This window comes from Thalassophryne amazonica, chromosome 13, assembly GCF_902500255.1.
Source record: "Thalassophryne amazonica chromosome 13, fThaAma1.1, whole genome shotgun sequence".
NCBI classification, from domain to species: domain Eukaryota; kingdom Metazoa; phylum Chordata; class Actinopteri; order Batrachoidiformes; family Batrachoididae; genus Thalassophryne; species Thalassophryne amazonica.
In genome coordinates this window covers 45,959,728-45,982,721 of record NC_047115.1, presented here as the reverse complement: position 1 = coordinate 45,982,721, position 22,994 = coordinate 45,959,728, and the positions used below count along the sequence as shown (strand labels likewise).

The window sequence follows — 22,994 nt, the reverse complement described above, 5'->3', positions numbered from 1 at the left end:
AATTGAATTGGCCAGCAGATGTTTCTCCAAGGCCCTGTGATGGGGTGAGGTTGGGGTGGAGAAGCGCTGTAGAGCTGGCAACTTAAGCAACCAATCACCTTCGCCCCTGGGATCTTCCAAGGCTGCAGCCAGAGCCGGTCACAGTACACAGACGCAAAGGAAATGTGTTGTCACCACCGTTGGATCCAGCTCAAGCCAGATTCAAGCTGGATTGCTTTCTAACCTGATAGCGTACAGACCTGTCTTTCATATCTGGCTCCTCCGCATCCAAACTCAATCAGGCTCAAGCCAAATTCAAGCCACGTGTGTGCATTTTTGTGTATGGGGTGTTTCTGCTTGCTGGAGCAACAAGAACAACCTGGCTGTGTTTTATCTTTACTGAGGAGAAATAACAGGCAGCTTGAAGGATTATTTAAGTGCTGAGATCCACCTGGCTTTAAACAGGTAAATGTGAAATTGTGTGATTATTTTACAAAGGATTTAATTCATAACCACACAGAAATTTAACTTTTTGCGCTCAATTCATTAACCTGGTATGTCACTACAGAGAACATAAATTCTGCTGTAATGGTCGCTGTGATGGTTTTCTGACATCTGAAGGACCATGCATATACGAGGTCTGTTAGAAAAGTATCGGACCTTTTTATTTTTTTCAAAAACCAAATGGATTTGAATCACATGTGATTGCATCAGCCAAGCTTGAACCTTCGTGCGCATGCGTGAGTTTTTTCACACCTGTCGGTTGCGTCATTCGCCTGTGAGCAGGCTTTGAGTGACGATTCAGGGACGATTTTATGGGGATTACACAGATTAAGGAGTGCTCCAGCCGGTTTAAAGACCGCCCACAGCGTCTGAGAGCGTGGCGCGCTCCGAGCGCTGATCGACAGGCTCAAACCCCGCTGAAACAACCAGATCATTTCCAGCGTGAAGGCTTTGTTGATCCGGGACGTCGTCTGATGTTCACAAAAAGGCAGAAGGCATGGACATCAGCACTTTTTCGGCACATTCCACTGTTACAGGAGTTTTTTTTCACGGAAAGAAAAGCGGAGGGAGCCGTTCATTACGCGGCACAAAACCACCTCCGTGTTGGTCTCACGGGACGGCTTTCAGGTGGATTTCAGACGGCTGTCGGTTGCTTTTCAGTCGTGTGATTATCTGAGAAATTGAGCATGAGCTGGACATGACCCAACATGCCCTGTGAGGCTTCATCACGGCGTTGCTTTGCGCCATACAGCTCCACCGCGACGCGCGGAACTCCGCTCCTCTTTCCATGACAAAAACTCCTGTAACAGTGGAATGTGCCATTCATTTCTAAACTGGACGCTGTCTTGATCCGGTATGTCGTCTGACTAGCACAGGAATTGTGAAAAGACGTGGACATCTGCACTTTTTCGGCAAATTGAGACAGACGTGGGGAGGAGTTCTGCGCGTCGCGGTGGAGCCGCATGGCGCAAAGCAACGCCGTGATGAAGCCTCACAGGACATGTTGGGGCATGTCCAGCTCAAGCTCAATTTCTCGGATAATCACACGACTGAAAAGCAACCGACAGCCATCTGAAATCCACCTGAAAGCCGTCCTGTGAGACCAACACGGAGGTGGTTTTGTGCCGCGTAATGAACGGCTCCGTGGCACGTCCCTCCGCTTTTCTTTCCATGAAAAAAACTCCTGTAACAGTGGAATGTGCCAAAAAAGTGCTGATGTCCACGCCTTCTGCCTTTTTGTGAAAGTCAGACAATGTCCCGGATCAACAAAGCCTTCATGTTGGAAATGATCTGGTTGTTTCAGCGGGGTTTGAGCCTGTCGATCGGCGCTCGGAGCGCTGCGCGCTCTCAGCAGTTGAGGGCTGTCTTTAAACCGTCTGGATCACTCCTTAATCTGTGTAATCCCAATAAAATCGTCCCTGAAAGCCATATTAATTTTCCGAACGGTGTCCACCTGGAGGTCTCTCACAGTTTCTGGAAAAAAATTGATGCAGCAAAGCTCCACATCGTTCAGACATTTATTCGCAATAAAAAATGACGAGAGGAGTGGACCAGTGCTCACACAAAGCCTGCTCACAGGCGAATGACGCAACCGACAGGCGTGAAAAAACTCACGCAGGTTCAAGCTTGGCTGATGCAATCACACGTGATTCAAATCCATATGGTTTTTGAAAAAAATAAAAAGGTCGGATACTTTTCTAACAGGTCTCGTACAATCCCACCTGCTTTGTGCACCAGGCGCTGTCTAGAAAATAATCATTTTGTAGCGTATTAATCATTTTCTGTTGTGCGCTGAGTTGGGGAACATATTTGGAACAGCTTAAAAAGTAAGTATTAGTAATGTTTTAATAGCTTGGTAAAACAGTTGCATATTCATTTCTTCTTTATAAGCAGCTGTAAAAGTATGTTCATGATAGATTTAACATCTTGTTACAATGGATCAGATGAGGCGTGCTGTGATGCATGCTGACGCAATGACTCGGACTCAAGTCAACATTTGGAAAGCAAGCCTATATATATATATATATATATATATATATATATATATATATACACACACACACGAGGTCTATTAGAAAAGTATCCAACCTTATTTTTTTCCAAAAACGTATGGATTTGAATCACGTGTGATTGCGTCAGACAAGCTTAAACCCTCGTGTGCATGCGTGAGTTTTTCCATGCCTGTCGGTTGCGTCATTCGCCTGTGAGCAGGCTTTAAGTGAGGAGTGGTCCACCCCCTTGGCGGATTTTCATTGTCAGGAAATGGCGGAATGATTTGGGCTTTTTTTCCATCACTTTTTTTTGATCAGCACTTTTTCGGCAAATTCCACTGTTACAGGAGTTTTTTCATGGAAAAATAAGCAAATGAATGCGCCACCGTGCCGCTCATGGCGCGGGACAAAACCACCTCCGTGTTGGTCTCTCAGGACGGCTTTCAGATGGCTTCCGGTTGCTTTTCAGTTGTGTGAATATCCGAGAAATTGAGCATGAGCTGGACATGCCCCAACATGTCCTGTGAGGCTTCATCACGGCTTTGCGCCATGCGGCTCTGCCGCGACGCGCGGAATTCCTCCGCACGTCTGTCTCAGTGTGCCGAAAAAGTGCTGATGTCCACGTCTTCTGCAATTCCTGTGCTAGTCAGACGACATACCAGATCAAGACAGCGTCCAGTTTAGAAATGAACTGCACATTCCACTGTTACAGGAGTTTTTGTCATGGAAAGAGAGTGCGCCATGCGGCGGAGCCCCATGGCGCAAAGCAACGCCATGATGAAGCCTCACAGGACATGTTGAGGCATGTCCAGCTCATGCACAATTTTTCGGATACTCACACGACTGAAAAGCCACTGGAAGCCGTCTGAAAGCCACCTGAAAGCCGTCCTGAGAGACCAACATGGAGGTGGTTTTGTCCCGCGCCATGAGCGGCACGGTGGCACATTCATCCGCTTCTTTTTCCATGAAAAAAAACTCCTGTAACAGTAGAATGTGCCGAAAAGTGCTGATGTCCACGCCTTCTGCCTTTTGTAAAAGTCAGACGACGTCCCGGATCAACAAAGCCTTCATGTTGGAAATGATCTGGTTGTTTTAGCGGGGTTTGAGCCTGTTGATCGGCGCTCGGAGCGCGCCACGCTCTGACGCTGTGGACGGTCTTTAAACCGGCTGGAGCACTCCTTAATCTGTGTAATCCCCATAAAATCGTCCCTGGAAGCCATATTAATTTTCCGAATGGTGTCCACCTGGAGGTCTCTCACAGTTTCAGGAAAAAATTGATGCAGCAAAGCTCCAAATCATTCCACCATTTCCTTAACGACGAGAGGGGTGGACCAGTGCTCACTCAAAGCCTGCTCACAGGCGAATGACGCAACCGACAGGCGTGAAAAAACTTGCGCATGCGCACGAAGGTTCAAGCTTGGCTGATGCAATCACACGTGATTCAAATCCATATGGTCTTTGAAAAAAATATAAAGGTCCGATACTTTTCTAACAGACCTCGTATATGTTTGTGTGTATCTGTGTGGGGATAAGGCACTGCAGAGAAAGAAGATTGTTTGCTTTCCTGGAGAAGACATTGCGGCCGCACGGAGGTAGCTTGATGTCATGGTCCCGAGCTAGCCACATTGAAGCTGCATTTGTGCTCAGACCGCAGTGAATTCCAATCAAATCCAGTTAAAATTTGGAGTCTGAACTGGGTTATAGACCTTGCTGCATCTGCCCTTTCTCTGTTAGTAGCTTTCTCAAAAACTTTCTTTTGTTTCTGTTCCTGGAACGTTCTCTGCCATTGTGCAATTAGCTTGCTGTATTGTGCTAAGATGCACCCTATATATATATATATATATATATATATATATATATATATATATATATATATATATATATATATATATATATATATATAAAAAAAAAAATTCTTTTTTAAAATGACTTATTTAACAACTACTGAAATCACAAAACTGACAATGCAACCACTGAGTAGGCTGAGCAAAGCTTTGACATAGACTCTGGTCATGCGGGACAAGTGCATGAAATTTTCTGGTATGTGCTGCGCAAGAAGAGAGTTTGTCACAGTGGAATGAGCCACTGATTTGTCTTGGTTTGTGCTAGATGATTGGTTGGACTTTTTACACCCCTGGAGCTTTGACGGGTGACTTTTTTGTTATGTTGTCAAAGAATCTAATTAATTGGTTGCTGTTGCATTGCAAGGAGGATTTCATGTAATTTTGGGGGGGGAAGGCTACACAAATTATCCACTACCATACCTTTTAATAATATTCAGATAGTGGAATCCCGTGACCCGATCCCGGATAAGCGGCTGAAGATGAGTAAGTGAGATATTGGAATGTGAGGAAAACAGAGAGGATGTAATGTATTTGTATGGCAAATTGACTTGCATAAAAATGTACATTAGCAGTTAAAAAAAAAACAAAAAAAAAAAAACAAACTGTGGCCAGCAGCTGTGTTTTGTCCTCTGTAATCAATGCTGATAAAAATGATTGACATATGTAAATCGATTCATAACAATCCATGTCCGCTTCCAGGTGCATCTAAGAACCAGAATATTTATTTATTTCTATTTGGTTTCTGTTGTGATCAATTTTGTGTGCGAAATCAGGGGATGGCAGTCAGAAACTGCAAAATCAATGTCTTCTACTTCTCTGAGGCTGACACATTTTGGTCCATTTGATTCGTTGACTGAAATGGTGCAGTGACATTACACCGCCTTGTAAAAAGTTCACTCTATATCAGCCTGGAGCTCTTTTAGATATCATGGTCTTCCCGCCCCCAATAGTCCATAGCAAACTTTACAGACTTGTTGAGGGGTGTTTTTTTTTGTTTGTTTTTTTTAAAGCATATCCTCGCAGTGTCTGAACGGTTTTATGACTGAAACATCTTGTAAACTTTATAGTGCAGCAGCTAAGAGAATATTTAGAGCAAAATCATTCAAATGGTGATACAAGCACCAAAGTTGGCACAAATACTCCTTAGACATTACTCATTTGAGAAAAAAAAAAATGACTGGCCACTTGAATTTTCAGTAGGTGGCCAGGTAGGGGTCAATTGAAGAATTACACAGGGGTCAAAATTAAAAAATGCTCAAATCATTTTGAAAACTACACCATATTATTTGTCTGATTGTAAAGATTCCAAAAAGGTATAGTTTGGACTATCTATGACTGAATGATCAGGAGTTATGGGGTAAAAACTGCAAAAATGGTGACAAAGGTCAGTTTCAGTTTGTACAGGGGTCAAAAGTTAAAGTTGCTCCAATTTTGGTAAAAAATTATGCAAATTAATAGTTGAGTTAACAGGGTTTTAAAAAGGAATAGTTTGGACCATGTATCATGCTTAGTTATCATGTTACAGGGTAACATATGTCACATGTCATAGAATCCAATGGATGTTGACCTTGTTTGACCTTTACTTTGGAGACCAAACATTCAGTACAATCAAAACTATTCCATTTATTAATCCTATTAGCTCAACCAATAATTTGCATCACTTTTTACCAAAAGTGAAGGAACTTTAACTTTTGACCCCTGTACAAACTGAAACTGACCTCTGTCACCATTTTTGTTGTTTTTACCCAATAGCTCCTGATCATTCAGTCATAGATAGTCCAAACTATACCTTTTTGGAATTTTTACGATAAGACAAATAATGTAGTGTAGTTTTCAAAATAATTTGAGCATTTTTATTTTTGACCCCTGTGTAATTCTTCAATTGACCCCTACCTAGCCGCCTATTGAAAATTCAAGTGGCCAGTCAGTTTTTTCAAAAGAGTAATGTCTAAGGAGCATGTGTGCCAACTTTGGTGCTTGTATCACCATTTGCACGATTGTTTCAGTTATCTGCTGCACTATTACAAGCTGTTGGGACTTTAAGATTTTTGGCTTTGGAATCCTGTCTTCTCACATCATCTTATCTATTTATAAATGTATATAATATATTATACAAGTGTATATATATGTGTGTGTGTGTGTATATGTATGTATATATGTTACCCTGTCCCATTTCTCATGATTATTATGAAGTTGGCTGATGTATGTTTATTTAAAGGTTTAGTCAGTTTGTTCTCCAAATTACTAAACACATGTCAAAACACCTTACATATACAGCAGGTCTCAATCATACTCTCTTACATAATTTGACAAAGACTTTGTACACCCATTTGGTGTACATTTTGCATTATGTCTCAATCGAAAGTGCCTCTGTCACTCATTTTTTTCCTGTTATGGATTTACTTACACCACCAAAATTGATGGAGGTTCAGATTTTATGCCTGTTTGTCTATCTTCCAGTTAGTTGGAAACCAAGTGTCAAAAAGCAATGAGAAATTGTGCATAGCAGAGATAATAATGTGAAAATTATCTGAAAAAGACTTCAGAAACTGAAAAAGTTGGGGAAAAAAAATAAAACAACCTGACAACACCACAAAAAACTTTTGATTCAAGTGCATGAACTAAATACATACTCCTGACATTTCATCACATCTAATTTATCTTATGAAAAGCCACTTCTAAGAGGACTTTGACCTTGAAAATGTTTTCCAAGGTAAAAATTTGTGGAATTGGAAACTAGCGTTGGAGGTTTGTGCTCTGAGCGCAGTGCTCTAGTTCTTGTTTTGTTGTTTTTAATTCAGGTTTACTGTTGTTGCAGAATCATTGTTCTGCAGAGTTTTGATTGTGACATTTTTTTTGCCTTTGGTCAGGGTGTAGCATTGCTGTTTATTCCAGGAGGAAGTGGCGTGAAGCTTTTTGCTACCTTCTACACATTAGGAAACATTGCAGCTCTTGGCAGGTAAGGATGTACTTGGCATCACACTTTACTTACCATTATGCCACACTGCCATTAGAACAGCATGTTTAAAATTGTTTAAAATTGCTGCCCCCCCCCCCCCCCCAATCAATAACATCTTTAAAGTCCTTTACATATTACTGCTTATTCCTTCTACTTTCTTTGACTAGTGGTAACCCATTCACCTAGGACAACAGCATATGGTTATCATTAAAGTGCAGCCCATTTCCACAAATTTTCTTTGCCTTGAAATCTAGCTATTATAAAGTACCTTTTATTTCTGTCATGTATCACAGAATTACAGTGTGTACTACTTGAACATAAATACATGTGCATATCAGAAAATAAGAATATTGAGGAAAATGTATTTTTTTAGTCGGTAATTTCAAAAAGTGACAATTTTATATATTTTATACTCATTCTATACAAAATAAAATGTTCCAACCATCCTTTGCTTTTTGAGAATGCTCCTGTCACAATCTGTAGTTCTACCTTAAATGTAAATGAAATTTATAAGGGCTTGCCTTGCCAGAAGAAGAATGACTGACTGGAGCTTAACAGTTTATTATATAATTTGGATTGTATTGGCTATTATAACATTTGGTGTGCCTTACTTAAATACTAAGGAACAAAATATAGTGGTGCCAAAGATAATTATTTTTATAAATTAAGTGGTTAAAAATATATATGGAATACAACTTTAAATGTGGGACTATGAGTGGGCATTTTATTTTGGCATTTCAGTGTCTATAGTAACGTGTCATGATGAAAACGTGGGCTTGTACTTTGGACACTTTTTAAACAAATAATGACTGCCCAGTTACTGCAAATTAGTAATAAACAAACGGGCTGGACCGTATAGCCTAAAGTTCATATTGTGGTATAATTTGAAGCATAAACAGTAACTATATACTGAAGTATACGTGGGCTGTCAATAAAGTAACGGTCCTTTTTATTTTTTTCAAAAATTATATGGATTTCATTCATATGTTTTTACGTCAGACATGCTTGAACCCTCGTGCGCATGCGTGAGTTTTTCCACGCCTGTCGGTGACGTCATTCGCCTGTGAGCACTCCTTGTGGGAGGAGTCGTCCAGCCCCTCGTCAGAATTCCTTTGTCTGAGAAGTTGCTGAGAGACTGGCGCTTTGTTTGATCAAAATTTTTTCTAAACCTGTAAGACACATCGAAGTGGACACAGTTCGAAAAAGTAAGCTGGTTTTCAGTGAAAATTTTAACGGCTGATGAGAGATTTTGAGGTGATTCTGTCGCTTTAAGGACTTCCCACGGTGCGAGACGTCGTGCAGCGCTCTCAGTCGCCGTCGTCAGCCTGTTCAAGCTGAAAACCTCCACATTTCAGGCTCTATTGATCCAGGACGTCGTGAGAGAACAGATAAGTTTCAGAAGAAGTCGGTTTCAGCATTTTATCTGGATATTCCACTGTTAAAGGAGATTTTTTTAATGAAAGACGTGCGGACGGGTCCGCGCGTCGGGACGCAGCCGCCGCGACGCTCCGCCACAGGAAAAACACCTCTGTTGAAAGCCTTAAGGACAAGTTGGAACATGTCCTGCCTGTTAAGCAATTTCTCATATACTCACTCCACTGAAAGCCATCAAAAGCCGCCTGGATTTTACAAATGGTTATCAACACGGAGGTGTTTTTCCTGTGCCGCCGCACCGCGTTGGCTGCGTCCCGACGCGCGGACCCGTCCGCACGTCTTTCATTAAAAAAAATCTCCTTTAACACTGGAATATCCGGATAAAATGCTGAAACCGACTTCTTCTGAAACTTCTCTGTTCTCTCACGACGTCCTGGATCAATAGAGCCTGAAATGTGGAGGTTTTCAGCTTGAACAGGCTGACGACGGCGACTGAGAGCGCTGCGCGACGTCTCGCACCGTGGGAAGTCCTTAAAGCGACAGAATCACCTCAAAATCTCTCAGCCGTTAAAATTTTCACTGAAAACCAGCTTAATTTTTCGAACCGTGTCCACTTCGATGTGTCTCACAGGTTTAGAAAAAATTTTGATCAAACAACGCGCCAGTCTCTCAGCAACTTCTCAGACAAAGGAATTCCGACGAGGGGCTGGACGACTCCTCCCACAAGGAGTGCTCACAGGCGAATGACGTCACCGACACGCGTGGAAAAACTCACGCATGCGCACGAGGGTTCAAGCATGTCTGACGTAAAAACATATGAATGAAATCCATATAGTTTTTGAAAAAATAAAAAGGACCGTTACTTTATTGACAGCCCACGTATAAATCTATTATAATAGCCAAGTGGCCTCTGTGTGCATGCATCCGTGCATGTGTATGGCTTTGATCATGGCAAAACCGGGGAGAGCTGACATTTACCGTTCGGTATGCTTTTTTTATTTTGGGTCATAGATGAATGCTGCGAAAATGGAAAGTTGATAGGACAAAAATTTTTTTGAAAAATTTGCAGTTTTAGTTAATCAACAAACAATGGACATTGGGCTGCAATGCTTCACGGGAGTTTTGGGTTTTAATTCTCTAAGACCAAGCTTTACTAAATTATAAATAACTTTTTAATGATATGAGATAGAAATTTACGTTTTTTTTTTTTTTTTTTTTTGCTGAAAAGTTAACTCTGCGGTCGTTCGAGCCAGCCATCGGCCATCTTTGTACTCCTCATAGAAGCTGTGTGATGATGTGCGCTATGTGAGTGTCCAATCAGAATTGGTTCACCATCACATGGTTTTCCAAAATCCAATTGTAGGGCAGATTTACCTCACGTGAAAAGCCAAAGATTGTTTTCAGGAGTGATATGTTACAAGTTGGCCCGTTTGAATAGCCCCCTGGGTGCTCCAATGAGTACATACTATTAGTACATAGTCAGTCTGCCCTGCGCCTTTACGCACAGCGAAAGTGAAAGCAGATGGAGAGCCTCTGATGACAATCTCACATGCTCAGAGTGTGTAATTATCAGGACTGCTCCACTAGTTTGCATGTGAATGTTACTGGATAACTCTGTTGCGTTCTCTCATAAAGCATATCAAAATAACAAAACGCATAGACCATTTTGTACATATTGTTCAAAATGTGCATTTGTGTTTATTGTTTGGACCTTTTTGTTTTACAGTCTTTCACACAAGACCTCAAATTACCTTTATAAATTATTTATAAAGTGTCAAAACAGTTGTTTATTGTTTGCTGTATGTTTGGAATAAATGTGTGTGGAAAATTATTTTTCGCTTTATTTTATCCTTGCCTATTTTTGATTGTAAACCTTTATTACACTTATAAAACACAACAAAAACATATATATTCTGAAAGCACAGGTTGTCCTGAAAAAAGAGACATAAAACTTGATTGTGGGATGCAGGGAGGGCTGTTAACAGCAATAATAAAGCATTTATGCCAGGCGAGTGAGCTGTCCAAAAAATGCCCTCGGACCCCAGAGGGTTAAATGTTATTGTGGTTCATGTTAGTATAACAGTGTTTGTTAGTATAACAGTGTTGTTAGTGTTATTAATTTATTGTTTATGTAGTTCAATTGGTTTTGTAAGTTTAGTTAAGCGTTATGTTGCTGTTACCATGAGTGACTTGTGTCATGCTCTGGGTACCATACGAGGTCTGTCCATAAAGTATAGGTCCTTTTTATTTTTTTCAAAAATTATATGGATTTCATTCATATGTTTTTACGTCAGACATGCTTGAACCCTCGTGCGCATGCGTGAGTTTTTCCACGCCTGTCGGTGACGTCATTCGCCTGTGAGCACTCCTTGTGGGAGGAGTCGTCCAGCCCCTCGTCGGAATTCCTTTGTCTGAGAAGTTGCTGAGAGACTGGCGCTTTGTTTGATCAAAATTTTTTCTAAACCTGTGAGACACATCGAAGTGGACATGGTTCGAAAAATTAACCTGGTTTTCAGTGAAAATTTTAACGGCTGATGAGAGATTTTGAGGTGATACTGTCGCTTTAAGGACTTCCCACGGTGCGAGACGTCGCTCAGCGCTCTCAGGCGCCGTTATCAGCCTGTTAAAAGCTGAAAACCTCCACATTTCAGGCTCTATTGATCCAGGACGTCGTGAGAGAACAGAGAAGTTTCAGAAGAAGTCGGTTTCAGCATTTTATCCGGATATTCCACTGTTAAAGGAGATTTTTTTAATGAAAGACGTGCGGACGCGGTGCGGCGGCACAGGAAAAACACCTCCGTGTTGATAACCATTTGTAAAATCCAGGCAGCTTTTGATGGCTTTCAGTGGAGTGAGTATATGAGAAATTGTTTAACAGCTGGACATGTTCCAAATTGTCCTTAAGGCTTCCAACAGAGGTGTTTTTCCTGTGCCGCCGCACCGCGTTGGCTGCGTCCCGACGCACGGACCCGTCCGCACGTCTTTCATTAAAAAAAAATCTCCTTTAACAGTGGAATATCCGGATAAAATGCTGAAACCGACTTCTTCTGAAACTTCTCTGTTCTCTCACGACGTCCTGGATCAATAGAGCCTGAAATGTGGAGGTTTTCAGCTTTTATAACAGGCTGACGACGGCGCCTGAGAGCGCTGCACGACGTCTCGCTCCGTGGGAAGTCCTTAAAGCGACAGTATCACCTCAAAATCTCTCATCAGCCGTTAAAATTTTCACTGAAAACCAGGTTAATTTTTCGAACCGTGTCCACTTCGATGTGTCTTACAGGTTTAGAAAAAATTTTGATCAAACAAAGCGCCAGTCTCTCAGCAACTTCTCAGACAAAGGAATTCCGACGAGGGGCTGGACGACTCCTCCCACAAGGAGTGCTCACAGGCGAATGATGTCACCGACACGCGTGGAAAAACTCACGCATGCGCACGAGGGTTCAAGCATGTCTGACGTAAAAACATATGAATGAAATCCATATAGCTTTTGAAAAAAATAAAAAGGACCTATACTTTATGGACAGCCCTCGTAAGTGAAAATTGTAGTGCCTTTAATGTCTTCCGCTACCATCTCTTTGTGTATCAAATTAAAAGCACATGCTTATAGCAGAATGTAGAAAAGACAAAAACCTCTGCATGTGTGCCTGCAACGTTGGTCACGCACAAACTGTAGAGAGCTGTCACTTGCCGTTTGATATACTTATGTATTTTGGGTCAAGGATGAACGCCGCCAAAACGGAACATTGATAGGACTAATATTTTTAGAGAAGCTACATATATTGGCTAACAACACTGAACATTGGACATTGATATTTACATTCTGGACTTGCATGCCATTCCAGCAGGGGGCAGTAAATCATCTATATCTTACAAGTGTGAGTGCATGCGTGCTTTTTCTTAGTAAGTTATTGTAAATATGTTAAAAATACATGGATGACACAAGAAAGTGAAAACACTTATTTCCATTGTGGTTCATTTAAAAATCAAATGACAAAATAGAAGTAAAAATGATAATACTGATGATGATGATAAGAATAGTGTGCATATGATAACAAGAAACTAAACAATTTATAGATATATTAAGACAGTGAATAACATTAAAAATTTAAGTAATTAACAGGGGGGGTGGCCAAGTGGTTAATGCACTTGGTTTCAGTGCAGAAGGTTCCGGGTTCAAATCCCACCCCTGCCACATTTCTCCATGTAATGTGGAGTTGCGTCAGGAAGGGCATCCGGCGTAAAACCTGTGCCAATTCAACATGCAGATCCACCTTGGATTTGCTGTGGCCACTCTGAGTGCAAACAAGGGAGCAGCCGAAGGGACTTACTAACAGGAAATAAAAGGGTTGAGTTCTTCTAAAAAAAATTTTGAGGTCTAAGGTCAAAGGGTCTAAAAACATTCTGGACTCACACGCCATTCCAACTCAGTATAGAAACTTTGCACAATTTATTACCAGTCTTGAAAACATATCAGCTACCTATTTTATAAACACTACCCAATCTAGAGCCAGTGGTTCCCCACAGGCAACATGCTAGTTTCAGCACAACTACCATTAAAGTCAATCCATTGTATACAGTGGCTTGCAAAAGTATTCAGCCCCTTGGTATTTCAAGGGGCTGCTCCACTTCATCATGAAACTGTATAATTGGGGATATAAAATCCAAAACTTGCACTGTGCACAATTTCTCCAATCACAGCCACAGAAGCCTATAACTTCTTCTGGGTTGCCTAGGTGTCTTGGTGGCTTTCCTCACTCTTCTCCTTTTTGCACAGTCACTTAGTTTTTCAGAACTGTCTACTCCACACAGATTTACCATAGAGTGCCATACTGTTTGTATTTCTTTGTAACTGATGTAAAAAAAAAAGTCCAAGACATATTCAGTGACATGGAAATGTTCATGTATCCATCCTTGACTCGTCTGAAGAAAACTGGCAATAAAACTGATTATTTACAGGTATTATACCAAAGGGGCCCATTACTTATGCAGCCCATCGTCTTGGCTTTTATATTTTTAATTAATTTATGTCAGATTGTAGAGATTTACTTCCAGTTTGAGTTTAAGGAAGATAACTTTAGAAATGTTTATACTGAGAAGCCTGGTTTACTTTTTGTATTTGAAATGTCATAAAGAAATTAAAATGTGTGAAATACCAGGGGGCTGAATACTTTTGCAAGCCACTGTATGCATGTCACTTTTACAACTCTGCCATACATGAAGAAAAAAACCATTCAGTCTGCTTCTTAATCTTTGTATTTATTTATTTATTTATTTATTTTTTAATTGAGTAATTTTTTTATACATCTCTTCAGTTCCATGTAGAGAAGAATTGTAACAGTAATGGAGAAGTCTTTACATTTACATTACTCTTACAGCAATTGTAAGAGTAATGGAGACTGGTTGGTGTTTTAGTTGTTAAAAAAAAACAAAAAAAAACGTTAATTCTCATCTGCATAATCATTTTTGTTTGTAAAAATGTGTTTTAAAATGGTTTCAAAAGTGGACCTTTACTCTGGCCAGGGGGACGGGGCCCTTTCCCTTCATCTCCCTGGTTCCACCCCTGTAAACTGTCTGTAAACGGGAGAAAGGCATAACAAGGAGGAAGAACCCTTTATTTTTCGTGGAAACTGCTACCTTACTGGCCGAGAGAAATATCATATCACACACACCGTTTACGGAGCTGGTGTGCTGGTGTGATTGATGAGATGTGAAGATGGTCATTCATGAATTTTGTAAAAATTTAACCATGTCAGCTGTGAGTACCTCCTCTTGCTGCTTCATGCTTATCAAGCAGAGGGAGACTGGCTTGTCTTGTGCTGTCGATAAGCTTGTGGCGTATTTAAAACAGAAAGTGCAGACTGTGACTGTGGCTCTGTACTGAAGCAGCAGCTGCCATGACTGTTCAGCCCACTAGCTCTACGCTGCAGAAACTACATGAGTGTGCTTTTTATGATGACTCTGGTTTAATTTACCCAATACAGATGAAATAAAATAGGGCCTTGATCTGGTGATTTATTTATTTATTCTTTGCATACCGTGGCTTGTGGTTCTCAATTATGAGTCACTGTTCCCGTCAACAAATGCGATCACAGTTGACCGGAATAATCAAAATTCCTACTGTTGGGCAAATTTATATAATTCATATCATCTGCCATTTAATTAGGACAAACGAGCCTTTAAAAAAGCAAGCAAACAAAAACTATTGGTTCTACTTAAAACTTAAGAAACCTTACGAGAGCATTTTCTGTAACACAAACATGTTGCATTTTCACCGCATAAACTATTTGAATTAATACTGGAACTTTAGCCACTGCCATTAGCTCGAGCTAAATGAGGCTGACAGAGAAGAGTTGCATACTTTTTCTCATCTGTGTGCAGATAACATCTGGTGCCTTTTCATAACCAAAGAGTGAATATCATTGTGTCTCTATATAAGTTGCATTAATGTAGAGCCTGTATATAAAATGTGCATGTGTGACTGTACATGTTGCCGTAGCCCAGGAATGAGTGGTTACGCATTTTCTGCTGTTGTAACTAGAGGTGCACAGATCGATCGGGCACCGATCATTATCGGCCAATCATGCCTTGATCGGTGATTGGCAAAATGCGCCGATCAAAAGGACCGATCACAGCAGTGCGGGCAGCAGCGCAGGGAGCGCTTGGTCCTGTCATGACATGCCCAGCCAAGAGCATGTGTAGTTTCAAAATGGCTTCGCCGGTCTGGACTTTTTTTGCGGTGTCAAAAATAGACACGAAATTTGCTATTTGCAACACTTGCGACTAGGGATGGGTATCGAGAACCGGTTCCTTTCGGGTATCGTTAAGAAATTATTCGATCCACCGACATCAATAAGCTTTGTGCTTAACGATTCTGTTATCGGTCCTTCAGAGTGGCCGTTGTTTTGGGGGTGTTTGTCAGGAAAATAATTTCTCTACATTGATTACAGACCCTGCAGGGGGTCCGTGATCAACTTTTCTGCAGCGCGGCTTTGCTTTGAACCTTGAACCAATCAAAACAGTGGTTCGCAGATTGAAGCAATGCTTCGATCTGTTGTTTCGTTTATACTTTCTTTCTTTCGCTTAATTTTTCCCTGCTAAAACCCTAAAGAGCATACGTCTGAGAGTATTATTTACCTTTGCTAAGTTAAACTGACCTGTTATGGTCTTCTGAAACAGTTGATAGATGTATTTTATAACTTAAAAATGGGAGCGATGCTAATGCGTTAGCATGGCTATGGCATTTTCAATGTTAAAAGTTAGCATTGCGCATTTGAAGCTGTCATCACGTTTGGGTGCATTTGTTTTCAAATTATAATATTTCTTAAATTTATTTTTGTTTATATATTAATAATCTAATGCTTACAAAAAGAACCTGAATAGAAACACAACAGAAAATATAAAGGCAACTAACAATGAACATACATAAATAAATAAATACATACATACAGAAATTAATAAGCATTTCCTGTGAACACCTAGTGACTCTTACACCTCCATTTCATCCCTGTCTTATTTAAGTTTAATGACAGTTTGTTTCAGTCAAACCATATTTTCAGTGTGTTAATTTCTTCAGTGATTTCCTCCAGAACTATCTGCAAAACTAGAAAACGAGAGTTACGAATGTAACTACGGTTCTATGAATTCCGGATGACCGCCAGAGGGCAGTGCTTTAGCACCTGGATAACTACATGTGCGCAGCACAGAGGTCGAGAATATATACCAACAAAGTCACGCCATTGAATGTGACCTGGGTGACGTCACTGGTTGTCTTTATATACCAGACGCACCCAGTGCTCGCTTCTTTTCGGAACGAACTCGCAAGACTCTGAATGACAAGCAACTCTGGCGGTCATCCGGAATTCATAGAACCGTAGTTACATTCGTAACTCTTGTTCTATTTCATTCCTCCTGACCGCCACAGGGCGGTGCTTTAGCACCTGGATGACTTAATACCAACAAGGTCACGAAGAGTCACACTCACCTCGCATCAGCAGTGGGGAGTGGAGGCAGACAACACAGCCGAAGTCAGCGCAGGATGAGCAGCCACATTCAGTCTGTAATAGGAAGCGAAGGTACAGGACGAAGCCCACATAGCAGCAGCACAAATATCACTTAAAGGGACACCTCTCAGTGCAGCCCAGGAGGTGGACACCCCTCTGGTGGAATGGCACGTAACCTTAGGAGGCTGAAGACCTCTGGACCTGTATACTTGTAAAATGGCATCCACGACCCAATGCGAGAGTCGCTGCTTTGAGACAGCACAGCATCTTTTGTGATCACTGTAACACACAAATAGGGCATCCGTTTTCCGGATCCCGGCAGTCGCACTAATGTACTGCTTCAGCATTCGGACAGGACACAGGGAACTTGAAACAGATAATCCTGGATCAGAATGCGGGACATACACAGCCAAGGAAACTGGCTGGTTAACATGAAAAGTTGAAATTCTCTTGGGTAAAAAGGACGGATTAGGTCACAGCGTAACCCCAGATCCGTCAGAATTCCATTGCAAACAGTCCCCAGCGACTGATAGGGCATGGAGCTCTCCCACCCGCTTAGCCGAAGACAGTGCAAGTAGAAAGGCAGTCTTCACTGACACCCATTTAAGATCAGCACTTTCAACTGGTTCAAAAGGGGATAAGCTTAAACCCTCCAGGACTAGAGGAAGGTCCCATGAAGGTACGCGTGCAAGCCTTGGAGGCCGCAAACGTAGAGCACCTTTTAAAAAACGACACACTAAGAGGTGTGAACCCACTGACCGACCATCAACGTAGACATGCCGGGCAGAGATTGCAGCAACATAAACCTTCAAGGTAACAACAGAACGTCCTTTCTCCAGCAGTTCTTGTAAATATTTGAGGAGAATAGGCACAGGGCAACGCTCCGGGTCTAACTTTTGTTTCTCACACCACCGCGCAAACAGCTTCCAGCTGTTGTCATACAAAGCCCTGGTAGAAGCAGCACATGAATTAAGGATAGTCTGAACAACAGCCTGGTCACAAGAACTTAACAAGGAGTCTGGCCCCTCAACGGCCACACATACAGTTGAAGACGTTCTGGGTGAGGGTGCTAAATCCTCCCCTGTAGCTGTGACAACAAATCCTTTCTCTCCGGGAGAGCCCAAGGTTCCCCCTCGAGGAGTTTGTAAATCATGGGAAACCAAATCCTCCCAGGCCAGAATGGAGCAACCAGCAGCACCCTGTGGCTGCTCTGATCTATCCTGTTCAGTGTCAACATCAGCAGCGGGAGAGGAGGGAAGGCATAAAGGAGGCAATCCGGCCACGGGTGAGCCAATGCATCCTGCCCCAGCGGGCTGTCTGGTTCTAAGAGGGAGTACCACCGTGGGCAATGTCTCGAGGTGCTTGAAGCGAAAAGGTCCATTTCCGCTGCACCATATTTCTGCCAGATCATTTGGACCACAATCGGGTTCAGTCTCCACTCTCCCAGTGTTGGTTTCTGTCTGGAGAGTAAATCCGCTGCGCTGTTCTGTACGCCGAGCAGATGAACTGCTCTGACACTTAGAAGGTGAGGCAACGCCCATAAAAGAAGCTTCCGAGTTTCTGCCAATGAGTGATTGGACCTGGTGCCCCCCTGATGGTTTATGTGATAGACTGTTGACGTGTTGTCCGACCGGACAAGAACATGTCTTCCTCTCAGGGCCGGGAGGAAATGCTTGAGAGCCAGTCGCACAGCGCGAAGCTCCAGCACGTTTATGTGTTGGAGTCTCTCCTGAGGACTCCAGACACCCCTCACCATCCTGTGGTTCCACAAGGCCCCCCAACCTTTGAGTGATGCATCTGTAACAACCACCTCTCGGCGAGAAGGAACGGAGCCTAGAGGGACACCCTTGCAGATGAAGTCCACGTTCCCCCAGGGTTTGAGGTGCAGAAGGCACTGGTTGGAGAGTCGTACAAACCTGTGCTGATGCAACTTTGAGTTGAGGCCTAGGTTGTTGATCCAAATCTGTAGGGGACGTAAGAACAGAAGTCCCAAAGCAGTCAATTTGCCCATCAACCGGAGCAGCAAACCAAAAGGCAGCGTCACAGCCCGTTGAATGTGTGAGACGAGACGAATTACATCGTCCACTCTCTGCGGGGATGGCGATGCAGTCCTAGTCAGGGAGTTGATGGCAATGCCGATGAAGGTCGTTTGTTGACTGGGAACAAGAGAACTCTTTGCAAAGTTCACTGTGAGTCCTAAATGAGAGACATGGTTCAGTAGAAGAGCTGTGTCGTTGTGTGCCTGCTCCTGAGTCGGATCGCAGACAAGCCAATCGTCTAAGTAGGGTAGGATTCTTAATCCAAGATCTTGCAGTGGGGCTAGTGCTGCAGCCATACATCTGGTAAATGTACGAGGGGCGAGAGAGAGGCCGAAAGGAAGCACCCTGAACTGGTATGCCTGACCTTCGAAAGCAATGCGGAGAAACTGCCTGTGATGAGGTGCCACTGGCACATGGAAATAGGCGTCTTTTAAGTCAACACTTGTGAACCAGTCTCCTGAAGTGATAGTTTGAAGGATGTCTACTGTGCGGAGCATGTGAAACTGCAGCACTTTGATATAACGATTCAGACGTCGGAGATCGAGGATAGGACGAAAGCCGCCATCCTTCTTTGGAACAAGGAAGTAAATTGAATAGAACCCCCTGAGCTGGTCTGAACTGTGAACTGGCTTTATGGCCCCCTTCTCCAGGAGTTCCAAAATCTCCCGTTGTAGGGCAGCAGACTGCACCGAGTCGGAGACAACAGTCATCCTCACCCCATTGAACTTTGGAGTACGACATCTGAACTGAATTCTGTAACCTTCGAACAAGGTTGAAATGACCCATGGGTCTTGAACTTGAGCCTTCCTGTGGCTGACTTGATTTTGTGAAAAACGGCTGGGGGCCAAACATTGGCAGTCAGACCCGACCACCTCTGCCTCGCATCCCTGAGGACCTCTGGGCGCGATTACTGGAAGCTCTGTGAAACCATTCAGTTCTCGGGGGTCTGCCCGTAGGCTCCCGAAAGGCAGGCCGCTGGGAGAGCTGGCCCTCAACTGCAAAAGCACGTGCAGCTCTGGAAGTTGGCGGAAGCCTGGATGTAGAGTGAAAAGCTGTAGCACGTCTGACTGGCTGAGGTCTGGAATTGTAGGTCAACATGCTGTTGCCGAGATTTACTAACCTCAACAGCACGCTCCAAAGTTTGTTGGGCCGCAGGTCCAAATACTTGACCTGGAAGAACTGGCAGCGAACGGAGAGTGCCTCTGCAGGATTCAGACAGGGGGGACTGCGCAAGCCACGCCTGCCATCTAGTGATGGTAAGGGTTGACATCAGTCTTCCAAGCTCTCTGGACATATAAGCAAAGGTTTGGAGTGAGGCATCACTAAGACTTTGCGTAGCATCATCAACCTCTGCCTCCCTCAAAGACTTTGAAAGGGCAAGGGCTAAATGGACAGTGAGTTGCCTAGGTGACTGATGCGAGCAGCTATGTCATAGCTTTTGGTGAGGAGGTCATCAGTGACCCTACACTGAGGATGTGGGCAGCGGGCATCCGGCCGAGCAGCATCAGCTGGAGCCACAACCAGGTTCGCAATAATGCTGTCAACGGCGGGCATACGGTTCAGACCATACTGCGCCGAATCACAGGTAGAGCTAAGGGCTCTGCAGTCCTGTGATAGATGGGTCAATGATTTGGGGTCCGCCCAACATCGGTGGAGTTCCTCGATTATATGGCTGTGAAACTGGAACGTTGAACTCAGGCTTCTGAGTGACTTTGAAAAAGGCACTTGAAGCGGTGGTTTCCGTAGGGGGATTGTCGACCCCAAGCCTGGATAAAGCCAACTGAACAATTTGCTTGACAAAGGATAGTCCAGGTCCGGTTTGCGGCAGGGACTCTGCCTCCGAGGTGTGCGAGCCCACTAATGAATGGCTTGGAGAAAGACCCCTCTCATCCTCCACATAGTTTATATCACTTGTCATGTACAAGGAATCAGTCGCAGTAATAGACATGACATCTTCCTCCTGCTGAGTAACTACATTGGTCTGATCAGCCTCATTAGGGACAACAGAAACTGTCACTGCATCCCTAGGCTGTAGATACAGAAGCAAGGACTTAATCTGAGCAAACTCAGAAGTCAACGTTTCGACCTTTTCAGCCAAAGCATGGTCATGAGTAACCTTTTTAGCAGAAGGGGCTCCTCCATGTGGGCGTTTACGGCGCTTTGGTTCCTTCCTGGGGCTGGAGGCCAAAGTCGCACTAGATATTCCACTTTCCAATGCCGCAAGTCTAGCAGATCTCTCTGCCAGTGGCATGCTGGCACAATTAAGGCAGGCATTGCCAGTCAGGGCTTCCCTCAGGTGTCCGATCCCAAGACACGAGGGACAAAACATATGTCCATCATCTGGGCTCAAGGGAGCCAAAAGGGTACTACAGCCATGCAACAAAGGCCCTGTCAACATTGTGGACTGCGTGCACATGGCTAACGCCCTGATGGTTACAAATGGAAAGACAAAGCGTGAATCACACGCAATATAAATTGTAACACGAGGCACGGAGCGTGAAGCACTCACAGCCGCAGACTCGACACAAGGCACGGAGCGGGAAGCACTCACAGCCGCAGACTCGACACGAGGCACGGAGCGTGAAGCACTCACAGCCGCAGTAATAACACGATGCACACAGCCGAAAAACTCACAGCCCAAGTGCTAAGTCACTTAGAGCAACGACGACAACACTAGCTGCTAACGGAGCTGTTAAACTTAGCAAATGGCGGCAGTGCAGACGAAGTACTTCAAGGAGTGGAAAACACTCTTGGCAAGCCCAACAGAGTACACTATACTGGTTCTGATACACACACTACCACGTAGTTAACGGGGTTAGTGACACAACTAAACAAATATCCAGCTTTCATCGAAACAACACAGCTAATGTGCACAGAGGAAAATACCCAGCAGGGCAGCGGCAAAGGCGCGCACCCGGCGTTTAGGAAGGTGTACTCACAACAGGTGTCAGTCAAAGAATACAAAAAACGGTGAAGCCGTGTCTCGCAGCCTCTGGAGGACGTGTGCAGTGCACGTAGCTCCAACCGAAGGTGGGTTGCGAGGCTAAAAGCGAGAGCGGCAATCGCAGCTAAATGCGTTCTCAACCTCTAAGAATGCGAGAACGTAGAAAAGAAGCGAGCGCTGGGTGCGTCTGGTATATAAAGACAACCAGTGACGTCACCCAGGTCACATCCAATGGCGTGACTTTGTTGGTATATATTCTCGACCTCTGTGCTGCGCACATGTAGTTATCCAGGTGCTAAAGCACCACCCTCTGGCGGTCAGGAGGAATGAAATAGAACTGCTGCATCCTAGTAAGAGCAGAATACTGCTGGAATGAATTTAAATAAGGAAAGTTGTTTTGTTTTTTCTCAATAAATGGATGCTGCACTCACTCCAGTTTATCGTCTGGAATAGTCCCAGATTGCATTTCAGAGCTTCTAGAATTCAAACATTTTCATGCAGGTGGTGTTGGGGGGTAATTTTGGGTTTCAGCTTTTTTTGTTTTTCACCGCTTTCTTCCCTGAATATGTCAATCGTGAGTCACGTTTGTGCGGATTAAAGTTACTAACTGGGACTCCTGTCTTGTTGCGAGAAAGAAACGAGAATCGTCCTCCGTTCTGTTCACACAGCTCCAAACGCTGCCCGGCTCTCTGATGAGTCAAGTTAGAATGATAGTCCAGTCTGAATTAATAACTTCAAAGTGAAACACAGTTTTGTTTATTTTTATTTTTGCTTTCCTCTGTGACGTAAACTCAGTTTGACTTCTGATACGAGCTGGACAGACAAGGAGAGCAGTCGCCATCATCTAATGTAGTCCATGTCCATCCAGCTCATATCAGAAGTCAATATGAGTCAAATGGCTCTGAGAGATCTAAAGAGACTGCTGTGTAATGAATGGAACCACAGTGCCATCTAGTGGATATCCAGTGTGCGTGAGTGTGTATTTGTGTATCAGTAGGCATTTGTTTGTGGATCTGTGGATTTCGCGAAAAGAATGTCTCAAAATTACGTCACAGAGGAAAGCGATGAATGCATGTAATTGGTGATCCACAAATGCTGAAACTCAATTCACATATACAATTTCCAGTTTTACAAATGTAATTTTTTTTTTTTTTTTTTTTACAAATTAAGTTTTATATTTGCAAATACAACATTATTTGCAAAGACCAATGTACAAGTTACAGATATGAAATTTGCATTTGTGGATATCTGAACACATTTGCAAATCAATGATTATTTGTAGATCACCCTGTGTGCATTTACAAATATTGAGACAATTTTAACCCCATAGAATGAGGGCTGTATTTTAAATTCTCAACGT

General features: G+C 43.2%; 1 protein-coding gene across 1 annotated transcript in view; it reads left to right on the top strand.

The window, feature by feature from the left end:
* sft2d1 (SFT2 domain containing 1) overlaps positions 1–22,994 on the top strand; it is a 59,484-nt gene that overhangs the window by 3,072 nt on the left and 33,418 nt on the right. Inside the window, exon 3 of the mRNA XM_034184234.1 lies at positions 7,189–7,277. Within this exon, the coding sequence (XP_034040125.1) occupies positions 7,189–7,277 (89 nt within the window). The remainder of the gene's footprint in view (positions 1–7,188; positions 7,278–22,994) is intronic.